A 12387-nucleotide genomic window follows, 5' to 3' on the forward strand; every position below is an offset into this window, starting at 1 on the left:
ACAGTCTCTTGAGCTTTTGCTTGGGGTTCACTGATGTCTCGAACATGCCTTGTATCGGAATTGTATCGAGGTACAAGGCGTGCACCAAAAATGTATTTTGATACTGAAATACAGATACTGAATGAAAACTTGTATCGCGACACAGGAATATACATACTAAAACTATTACTGAAATACTATCGCGATGCCGCCAAACACTGCAAGTTACGACGACAAAACTTCGCACCTTAAAATAGAACGTCTTTAAAATATGCGGACTTCTATGTCCAAACCATATATTACATATAATGTAATTGAATGTTTCAGATCATCCCAAGGGCACTTCATGCAAAGAAAAAAAAAAAAGGAAAATTAGAAATGGTAATTTTTAAGAAAATTCACGTTAAAATCAGTACTGGAGTTTTTTCTTTTTTTTTTCTGGTTCTTCGCGGTGTTTCTGGATGATATAACTTTTCTGGATGATATAACGCAGACCAGCGGAATGCATCGCCACGAAAACTAAGTTTTCAATTTTTGTAGGCGCCCATCTGCCCGCAAAACGAACGAGACGGCCGATCCTGGATTCAAGCGACGATATCAAGAGATAGCTGCACGTCGACGGCCACCGCATCGATACCCAGTTATCAGCGGATGATTGCTCGGGCCTGCTGGCAGACAGCGCATCGGGACAGCCTATCGTCGGAATCTCTGGGCTATAAAAGCGGCAGTCGCTGAACAACTCTTCGCAGACCAGCGGAATGCATCGCCACGAAAACTAAGTTTTCAATTTTTGTAGGCGCCCATCTGCCCGCAAAACGAACGAGACGGCCGATCCTGGATTCAAGCGACGATATCAAGAGATAGCTGCACGTCGACGGCCACCGCATCGATACCCAGTTATCAGCGGATGATTGCTCGGGCCTGCTGGCAGACAGCGCATCGGGACAGCCTATCGTCGGAATCTCTGGGCTATAAAAGCGGCAGTCGCTGAACAACTCTTCGCAGACCAGCGGAATGCATCGCCACGAAAACTAAGTTTTCAATTTTTGTAGGTAAGATTTCATATTCACTCGCTTACTATTTGTAAGTGCGCGGGTGTGCATTTCGCTGGTCTGCTTTTTGCTTTTTGCTTTTTGCTTCTTGTTTGGCGTTTTCACGAAAATGGCTGAAAAAGGTGACTGTCTTTCTTGCCTGAAAAAAATTGGACATGATGCTGCATGTATTAAGTGTTCGGAGTGCACAAATTAATACCACATGGGCAAGTGTTCTGGAATGACAAAAAATGTAATGAAGTCAATGAACGACGTAGAAATTTCCGAATGGCAATGCAACACCTGCAGGTTGCATTCCCAACGACAGTCTGCGACTCCCGAGGCATCTCAAGGGGCGTCAGAGCTGACCCCAAATGAGGAAAAACTTGAAAGGTTACTCAAACAAAATGAATCTATCAGTGCAAAGTTGACCTCCGTCCTTAATAGGATGTCTTGCATTGAGAGGTCTCTCGAGGCGCAGACTGCGAGGTCCGACGCGATGATGCTCAAAATAGAAAATCAGAGTAAAACAATAGCAGGAATCGAGGCAGCCATGAATGATCTGACAGCAAGGTATGAGGAATTGAACGTTCATTTGGATAACCAAGACAAAACAATAAATGAACTACAGCGGAAAATCGGTGAACTAGAGGGAAGGATTTCACAAAGGGATGAAGAGGTTGGTGAACTAAGAAAGGCTATCGACAATGCAGAGCTGTACTCTAGACGGCAGAATATTGAAATCCATGGTATTGTCCAACGACCGAATGAAGATGTTATGAGCGTAATCAACACAGTGGCAACGAAGCTGGACCTAGCACCAGTGACTTCGAACGACATCGAGGCTGCCCACAGGCTAAAAGCTAAAGAAGGAAGAATCACACCTATATCGGTGAGATTCACCGAGAGGCGTACACGGGACTTGTGGGTGAGAAAAAGAACTACTCTTAGAAATGAGAACATTTTTATAAATGAAAACTTGACTAGAGCGCTGAAAAGTTTGTTGTGGTCCACCAAGGCACGTGCGAAGGAAAAAGGATACATGTATACTTGGATGAAGAACGGAAAGATATTCGTAAGGCAGAAGGAGGGAGCGGCAGTGATTCAGATTGAGAGCGAACGGGACTTAATCAAAATTAGGTAACCATGGAATCGCTTTTTGAATCGTTCCGTGAGTGGGACGGATATACGAAAAGTTCCAGAGCTGAGGGAAGTAACGCTGACACTAAACTAAGCTTAATTCATGTAAATGTTAGGAGTATTTACAGGCATTGGGATCAATTAATGTTAATTTTATCTACGCAACTACCAAGTTTGGATGTGCTTATTTTGAGTGAGGTCAGTGCTGATGAGGCAGGTTGTGCTACATTTTCCTTGCCAGGCTTTCATTTTTTCTGCTTGTGCCGAGAACAAAGGAAAGGTGGCGGAGTTATGATGTACATAAATGACAAATGCTTATCAGAAAAAATAGATGTTTCATTTGTACAAGCAGAAGTGTGTGCTGCTATTGTTCACAAAATGAATTTTTCTTATGTTGTGTGTGCTGTATACAGGCCACCCAGTTCAAATATACCTATATTCTGTGATGAATTGGAACAATTCCTTCAAAAATTTAATAACAACAAGTACCTAGTTCTGGCAGGAGACTTCAATATTGATGTTCTGAATGAGAATAAACAGGGAGTACCGCGTTATCTTGATACCCTCGCTTTATTTGGTCTAGAAAATGTCATTCAAAATTATACGAGGGAGGAATATTATGGTAATAAAATTACAAAATCATGTATTGACCACATAGTTGTAAGAATTAGTAATTTGAAAACACTGTCTGGAGTCATTAAGCAAAAGGTAGCTGACCATTACATTACTGTACTTTCAATATTGGGCGAACTTACTGCTGAAAATGTAGATTTAGAAAATGGGTACAAAGTTATACTAGATGCTAAAAAAATCGATAATTTAATACAATCGTTCGATTGGAATTCTTTATGCGAGTTCGATCATATTGTAGCCTATGACAAACTAGTGGACACGTTTCAAGATATTTATTCTAAAGGTGCTAGAAAAATAAAGTTGAAGAAACGAAAACCTGAGAATGTTTGGATAAACGAGGAAATATTAGAATTGTGTGATCAAAAGGAAAGGCTTTGGAGCAGATGTAAGCAAAATCCCGAAAACACAGAACTAAGAAATGAATTTCGTGCAGTGCGCAATAAAGTGACAGCAAAAATACGTTTAGAAAAAGGGAAACATTACTTAGATCAATTCACCTCTTCGAGAAGAAATATAAAAAAGACATGGAACCTAGTAAACCAATTAACTGGTAGAAAGTCTAAAAATAGCGTGGATGATACAATTAAAAAAAACTTTCCTGGATTAGATTCTTATTTAACGTTATCGGAATCATTTAATAAGTGTTTTGTTGACTCCGTAAGAAGCATAAAAAATAACATTTCACTGAATGGTCCCAATCCCGTCACTTCACAGGTCAGATGCTCTAGTTCGGCGTACTTACCTCAGATGACGGAGAGCGAACTTTTGAGGATTATAAATGCTATGCCAATAACTAAAACACCAGGATTTGATAATATTAGAGTACGAGATATTCGGTATAATTTTGATAAATTAAAACACGTTTTAATGAAAATAATTAATGACACCTTTCATACCGGAAGAATTCCTAAGGGCTTGAAGATATCTATTATACGTCCACTGTATAAAAAGGGTAAAAAACAGGAATTGGAGAGCTACAGGCCCATTTCCATTCTGCCTACATTAGCTCATATAATCGAGAAGTGGGTACAACTAACAATGACCAATTTTTGTGATAAATTTAATTTATTTTCTAGTACGCAATATGGTTTTCGACAACAAAAAAGTACTATTACACTTTTAGAAGATTTTTCTGACTGTGTTAATCAAGCACTAGACAATAACAAGATTGCCCTGGCACTTTTTATAGATCTATCGAAGGCTTTTGATACCATTGATCATTCTCTGTTACTTGAAAAGCTTTACAGACTGGGCTTCAGGGGACAGTTTTATAACTTTTTTCAGAATTACTTTAACGACAGACAACAAATGGTTAAAATTATCAATAATATAAGTAGTACAGTTAAAGTCGAATGTGGTGTACCACAAGGTAGCACTCTGGGACCAATTTTATTTAACGTTTACATAAATGATTTGGGTATTCTACCTCTACGATCTAAGCTATTTCAGTATGCTGACGATACGGTGCTAGTTTTACCTTATGAAAACTATGATGATGCTGTTTTAGTCTTCCAAAGAGATATAAATGAACTAATAGGTTGGTTTAACTCAAATGCCATTTCCGTTAATTTTGCCAAAACTAAGTTACTGTGTTTCCGAAATTCTCATAAACGTATTGATATGTCACCTAAAATTTTACTTCATTCGACACCGTGTAATAATTGTACTTGTAAACCTTTGCCATACGATAATTGTGTAAAATATCTAGGATTATACGTCGACGAACATTTATCATGGAATCAACATGTGGAATTTGTGACTAAAAGACTACGTGCCGTTTCAGCATATCTGTACAGAATAAGAAGCTTGTGCAGCGTAAAGATAAGACTACTGGTGTACAGGTCGTTAGCTGAATCAATTCTACGATATGGAATCACTTTATATGGTCACTGTTCTCCATACAAGACAAATGCAATAAACAGAATTTTAAAACATATGGTTAAAAACATCACATACGGAACTACATACGGAACATTAGATATGGAAGATAAAGCAAAGAAGCTCCAAATTTTATTCTTTAAAAATTTTCATAGATACGTTACGTTTATAAATTATTACTACGATGCAACGTTCAAGGTTCCAGTGGACAAGCCTAGGGACCTAAGGCGCAAAGAAAGGTTTATAATCCCCAGAATTTACACGCGATACGGAAAAAGATGCAGAGCTCACTTTATTCCCACCTTATTTAATGAGCTCACTGAGCCTTTAATGAAAATAAATTCGATAAAAGTACTAAAAAAAGAAATAAAAAACTGGTGCCTCTCATTACCTCCATAAACACTGCTTTACTCCCATCACTGTATACTTGCCTCTTGATGATTTCGATAGTTGTGTTCATTTTGTTTTGTGCCGAATTGCTGCTTTGTTTTGTATTAATGTTGGTATCAATGGCCACATTGCACCCGTTCGATTTTTTTTTTTTTATTGCACTCGTTTGATTTTTTTTTTTTTTTTATCATGATGTATTAATATGTATTTCGCTGGATTGTCTGGTCCTACGCACAAGCAGAATACTGCTTTTGTAGGCCAGCATTATTTGTATGTATTTGTAAAGGGAATAAAACACATTATTATTATTATTATTATTATTATTATTTGACGATAACCACATGGCTTTCATTTGATATACTTTCTGTCGTAAAATTGAACGTAACTAAAGTTATCATCACCCCAACAAGGTAAATTATTGTCAAAAAAGCAAGGTTCTAGATTTCTTACAAAAAACAACAAAAAGTATTTTTTTAAGACTTGGCGTCTTTTCTATAATTTACAGAACCGTCTAAAAACATTATTTGTCCTAGAAAAGGTATGTGAGCCTGTAGAATCTCCCAATATGTGACGTGTGACGATTGCCCAAATCCCCAAAATCCGCTTTTCGTCTTTTAGAACTCGAAAACTCGAAAACTAAAAGTAATATTAAACAAAAACGGTTTTTATTTTTTCCTACTGAAGACTTTTGTCTGCGTCTATAGAGTTTTTTTGGTAAAAGCTTTTAACATATTTTTTTTCCCCTTCACGATTTGAAATTAAATCGCCCCCAGACCTCCTCCAGGCGGGCATGAGCAATCTTGATTAGTGGAACTTCCGATATGCAGGAAGACAGCGCATCCCCCCCCCCCCCCCAACTCCTTCCCCCCCCCCCCCCTTTTCCCCAGCGCCTTTACTGGAATGTGTCAATGTTTTTACAGCGACTGCCAATCCTTTCTTTCTCTTTTCTTCTTTTTTGACTCTCTTTTTTTTTCAGGTTGGAATGTTTTACCTTTTTTGTCACTCATACCAGACGTGTAAACTGCGTGGCTGCTGACAAAAATGAGTGGAAAATCTCTATAGACCAATGGTTATCCCAATTCCGCCCATAAATGGACAGAGGCGTTCGTCCGAAAAAAGAAAAAACATGCTTCTCTTTTCTAGCTACTACGCATTGCGTTCCATCATAGGGTTCAGCGCCAGCTTTGTCCTCGGTACGGCCGGAGGCACGCACTCAATCTTTCGAATTTATCCGTCTTACACCGGAGCTTCAGTCACTGGTAGAGAACAGTTCAATCTTCTCTCTGAAAAGGGAGGGCATGCAAGCAGCTGAGACAGGGTCGGCCCAGGAGCGCCTTCTGACGTTTCTGAGCCCAAGGAACGGAATACGCGATTCACGTAAATATTTCTACACCTCCGGAGCCTTTCCTAGCTTTCGGCAGGCGATATGCTGGCCTCACGCATCTCGAGAAGACGGATAATGCATGCAAACTCCCTTTGAACTGGAACGCTGTGCTGATGTGTTTCCTCCAAATCAGTCATCGTCGCTGAAGCCGCCTGCGCAAATACGAAGGCGAGCGAAGTAACGTCTCTTTGGACGAGAATAAGGCAGCTTACGAACGGAACAATTTAGACTTTACAACTGTGTCCTGCCTGTCATACCTGTTGGGCTCGTTGTGGGGGCATTGGCCAGCCATGGCCTATTTCCGTGCGTTGATCTTGCTGATTTTGTTTTCTTCAGACTCTTATGCTGACTACTGTACCGTCGACAAGCGAACGGGTAAGGGACAGTAATAGCAAATACCGCTTGATCATTCAAACAAGTTTAATTAATACAAGCATGGTCACTGACATGATGAAAATGGCTGGGCGTATCTTACGGCTACGCCCAGCCTCCAGCACGTGCTCGTTCTCTCCCGCTGTTGTTTGAGTGCGCATGCACGCCCGAAGCTCAGGAGACGCCGAGGCACCATCGAAGGCAGGAACGCACAATGGAGACTGTTAAAATTGAAATACCTCCCTGCCGTTTTTATCCCATCAAGGAATATAGATGAAACGATAAATCAGCATGAACAGAAGGCCTGTGTTTTCGAGACCTGTGGCAATTGTTTTTATTTCGCACAAACCTAACTCGGGCGTCTATCCAACAAACATGGGGGCTCGCCAATCGTGTTTTATGGCTACGCCTTCGATTCATGAATGAATCAAGATACTTATAAATGTCACGTCTGCCTGATGAGTCAAATGTTGTTGTTGTTTTTTTTTTCTGCAAACAGCATTTTTACTGAAAAATATATGGGGGGAGTATGTATAACATCTTATTCATTAAAAAAAATAATTTGTAGCGGTCATTATTAGTCATCCGGAACATGCGAATCACATAAGACGAATCAGATGTGACAAAGCTTAACTCTTGCGATGTTCTTGCAAAATAAAAACAGCTGAAAAACGGGAGTTAATGCCACATATCGAAAGCGCTTCATGTTTGGCGCCGTTGTGCGAGTGTGCTGCCCGACTCTGTTGTCCCTACTGTTGGTGAATGCTCCACACCCGGTGTAAAATATCTCCGTAGCTACAGGGCAACACAATGTATGCTCCCTGAAGGACACGCCGCCATCACTGTTTCGAAGTTTAGTATCGCGTCAAATTCGCAAGGGGCCACTTTAGAACAGTGCCGCCAGGGGGTGAAATTCGTCACCTGATTTGCGAAATCTGGTGAAAGTATTGTGTTCTTGGGGTCCTACCAAATGAAACACCAAACCAGACAACATCGAGTGAATTCTGGAGAAAAATCTCTCGCGACCCATAGCAGTTACAAGCAGGCAGCATATCGTCCAGCACTGTGCTTATGTCGGCCACTGCCGGGAACTGGACTTCAACATGTCGCCCCGCTCTTCCCTCCGGGTCATGGTGACTACGTTGCATTCGTGTTTTTCGTTGATTTTTAGAGCGGGTTTTTGCCTCTCGCTGTAAGCCTGTCCGGCAATGATTATCTTTAGTACCTAATAGCATTTCGTCTTTATGAACAAAAGCCTCTTCCACTTCCTTTCATAACACATTTTTACTGTTTGCACTGCCGCCATAGTAGATGCATATGAGGAAGCTAGAGGAGGCACAGGAATCAGCTTTAGCAGTGCAGCATATTGAGTGTGTAGAGGACCCTCTAATGCTTAATTCCCTTGGTGACTTTAAAGTGGGTTTGGTGTCTTTTTATTTTTGTTTTATCTTCTTGGGCGTGCGAACGCGCACCGGCATCTATACCTTTCTAATGGCGTGAGCATAGAGCACTTTTTATCGCTCCATATCCACCGAAGAACTCTAATATATGACAGCAAGAGGATGAGAGGTCAATTACTTGTGACAACGTAGATTTCCTTAGTGATAGTGCAGAGCATTTGCAATCAGAAGCGCGAAGTTCATTTATGGTTCTTTTTCTGAATTAAAAAAAAAAAAAAAAGAAGGCCGCAAGTAGTCAACGGAAGGGGGTCACTCTGTGTGTTTCTCGAAAGCATCGTGCTCTGTATTTATAAAAAAAATCTAAAACATTTGCTATCATTTTATGGGGGATCAATTTTTGCGGTATAAACACTCGCTTGAAGCCACGATCGTCCTATTTATTAATTTAAAAACACTTTACATTGTGCCCGGCCTAATCTCGGTAGTCACTCAAAGTGCTTTAATGATTCTCTTTAAATACCTAATTCAATTATTTTATTTTATTTTATTTACACATAAAAGGTGGGCGTGTTTGGATAAAAAAAAGGGTCACAGACAGCTTTCGAGTACCTGAGGTACTCAATACGTAAAGCCGAAAAGAAGCCGTCTGCATAGAAATCATCTGAGTGCAGTATCTTAGATTATGCATTTAGTATTTTCGGCTGCTGGCAACGCCACTGAAAGCAGAAACCGCATTTGTTCAAACAAATGAAGATATGCATAAACAAATCATTCGACTTCAGCTATACTTGCCGGAGGTCACGCACCCTTTCATTACATTTCGTATATTTTACGTAATACAGATATAAGATCTCACTTGACAGTCTGTCACATTTCATATCCCGAGTACGTCGCAAGCAATTAAATGTCTGTGTAATAAATCATTTATTTTCCAAGGTCAAAAATGCGAAACGCGGTTCAATCATATTTATCCGAGTTGATAGTTGAAACACTTTCCTAGTCGGCGATGAACCATTAAAACCATCTTGCGAATACTTAATTTCGTTAAAAAAAACAGCCGATGCAATGTTGTTTTATTTTTGCGTTGTATGCGTCAACAGGGAGGTTCTTCAGAGAGCGATGTTAAGAAAGTGTCGGTGTCTGAAAATCAAAGAGTGAGCACAAAACTTGCAATGTGATCCGTTCTCTGGAATTCAATGCATTGCTAAACAGGTTGTCAATTGGCCTTATCGCTAAGCATTCAATATTTAGTCTTGTTGTTAGTTTATTTTTTTAGAATCTAGTGTCGGTGGGTACGGCGGCAGTAAAAGTGATCCTCCTCCTGCATCAGTTCAGTCGTTTCGCCGCGAAATCTGACCGAACGATGAACATTACCAGATGAAAGTCTCAGTAAAATCGTCTGCTATTTAGGTTCATAACCACATCGTAGCTCTCAAATTGGCCCAGTACCGCAGTAGAGTTTGTGGTGCACCACAGGGGACACATTTGTATCACAAAATTAAGCGAACACTACGTAACACACCAACACAGCCGCGGACGCGCCGAAACCGAAACCAACCAGATTAAAGCTACCCTATGTCGGTGAGTGCTTCAGCGCCTTTCATACTCCGAACATCTAACTGCTGAGGATGCCACTCGTCGATGGGATACATCAACACATGATTATCACCGGAAGACGGACGAAAAAGGATACAAGAGACAAACAAACACACTTCAATCAAGCAACGCCAAAAGCGAAATGTCACGGCGTTAGTAATATTTACGTGCTCGTGCAACGATCAGCTAAACTAATCAAGAGCAGTGAATATGCCATCAACCTTAGTTTTAGAGCGCAGCTCTTAGGCGCCCGTTTCCGGCTTGAGCGGCGTCGGCGTCGCCGTCGCCGTCGGCGTAACCAAGGTCACCCCAAGGTCACGTGACCCCCAGGACACGTTACCCCCAAGGTCACCCCAAGGTCACGTGACCCCCGAGGTCACGTGACCCCTCCCAAGGTCACGTGACTCTCAAGGTCTCGTGACCCCCCCAGGTCACGTGATCCCTCCCATGGTCACGTGATCCCTCCCAAGGTCACGTGACCCCCGAGGTCACGTGACCCCTCTCAAGGTCACCCCAAGGTCGCGTGACCCCCGAGGTCACGTGACCCCTCCCAAGGTCACCCCCCCGGTCACGTGACTTCCAGGTCACGTAACCCCCAAGTCATGTGACCCCCCCGGTCACGTGACCCCCAAGGTCTCGTGACCCCCAGGTCACGTGACCCTCCAAGGTCACGTGACCCCCAAGGTATCGTGACCCCCAGGTCACGTGATCCCTCCCAAGGTCACGTGACCCCCAAGGTCTCGTGACCCCCGAGGTCACGTGACCCCCGAGATCACGTGGCCCCCAGGTCACGTTCCCCCCCTTCCCGAGGTCACGTTCCCCCCCTTCCCGAGGTCACGTGACCCCTCCCCCCGAGGTCACGTGACCCCTCCCCCCGAGGTCAGGTGACCCCCCCGAAGCATATTAAAGAATGATGGGAGGAGGAGGAGAAGGGGTCTACCCTCCCCTCAGTACCCTTCCCTCCTCCTCCTCAAGATCTGCGCTCCACGTCGGCGTACAGGGAGTTGTAAACGGCTTTCACTTTTTTTTAGTGTGTCACTTTCAATCCCTTCGATACATTCGTCTGCCCTCGCACGTCTACCTCGTCCACCTCCTTTTCACGCCTGACCTCTCTCTGAACTTGGGTTATGGCGGAGGCGTGATCACGTGGCCAAAGATCGACACACGACTAGTGGTCTACCGGGAACCATTGTTGGCAAAATTACTTTCAAAAAGTGATTAAATTACATTAATAATTACTTTTCAGAAACCTGCGAAAATGCAATTTAGTTACATTACAAATTATCGCAGACTAAAAGTAATGACATTACATAAAATTACTTTCCAAAAGTAATGACATTACTTTGACATTACTTTTCAGCACTTTGAGGCAGTAATTTGTGTTAATTATAATTACAGTATATGTACCAAAACTCACATCTTCCTGTTTACAGCACACCATCCATATGCGCCTTAAAGTGAACCATGCTTAACAATTGTTTTGCTGGAGCACACGACATAAATATTAAACATGGTTAACAGCTTCCTCTTTAGATGTGACTCAAAGACAGTTGACTCACCGGTTTCGCTGTTCATTCAACGGTGATGATCCTTAGTTAAAAAGAGAGATGTTTCCAACCTGAAACGTTTCCCTTCCGCCTCGGGCGCAATCCAACCCCATTTTCCCACGAGCACTAGTTGACGTATCTCCGGTCATCCCTGTCAAGGAGTCTTGTTCCCAAACATCCAAAGAGCCCAAGTCGTTGCGCGTTGTCACAAAGGGGGCTGGATATTGGCTAGGCAGAAGCGTCGCCAGTTGAGAAGAGGAATGGCGCGAGCTTCCTAAGATGTGTACTTTCCCAACAAACCGGTGGCGGCGTCTGCTCGTAGGCTTATTACCGAATAAACTTCCCAAAGAAAGGCAGCGAGGCATACCGCGACTAACATCTGCTTTGCTCAACTGTCGTCTTTTCCGACTACAAAAAGCACTTTTAGTGCCAAGGATATGGACAAAACGTTCTGGGTCTTTGACAAGGCATGTGGGATTAACAATTCATTCATGTCGTTTGTTGTTCACTATGGTCGAAGCTTACGGTTTGACCTTGCTTGACGAAAGAGCAATAAGAGTGGGTGTTTGTTTGTCCTCTCCTCTTGGGTTTTGAAATAGGCTGACCTCACTGGTGATGTGCCCTTCGCCTTGTAGCATATGAGCCGTTCATCCCGCAGCTAAGAGCGCGGTAGAAGCTACGTGCTCGTTGGAACAGTCACACGTCTATCTTTCGCCGCCTAACCACACTCTCGTTCCTACACCCCCGCAGAGAAAGGGACGGATCAGGGGATGAAAGGAAGGTGGTTGATTGACTCTGGTGAGCTCTTAACTCCCACTGCACTGTCAGCTTAGTGGTGTACGAAGTATAGTATCATAGTGACGGCGTGACGACGTGACGACGTGAGGATGCCTTGCCTGGAGTTAGTGAGCTGGGGTTTTCCAGCAATGTCCTTACACGTAAGCTATTCTCCTCCGCCTTTCGAGCCCGCCTTTGTGCGTCTGTCGAGTTCTTCGTATGAGGATTTGCGCTCAAATGGCCCTCATTTATTTGATCCG

General features: G+C 42.6%; 1 protein-coding gene across 5 annotated transcripts in view; it reads left to right on the plus strand.

Moving 5' to 3' along the window:
* Positions 1–473: 473 nt before the first annotated feature.
* LOC115330913 overlaps positions 474–12387 on the plus strand; it is a 38164-nt gene continuing 26250 nt past the window's right edge. For 3 of the 5 annotated variants that reach the window (XM_040206034.2, XM_040206036.2, XM_040206038.2), the window contains exon 1: positions 474–1031. Coding sequence is in view for 1 of the 5 variants with exons in the window: in XM_040206037.2 (XP_040061971.1) it covers positions 6778–6810 (33 nt within the window). In the remaining 4 variants the exon portion in view is untranslated. Of the gene's footprint in view, positions 1032–6771; positions 6811–12387 lie in introns of all 5 variants that reach the window. The other 2 variants (XM_040206035.2, XM_040206037.2) reach the window with 1 other exon arrangement.

This window comes from Ixodes scapularis, unplaced genomic scaffold (assembly GCF_016920785.2).
Source record: "Ixodes scapularis isolate PalLabHiFi unplaced genomic scaffold, ASM1692078v2 PGA_scaffold3__209_contigs__length_174095766, whole genome shotgun sequence".
NCBI lineage: Eukaryota > Metazoa > Arthropoda > Arachnida > Ixodida > Ixodidae > Ixodes > Ixodes scapularis.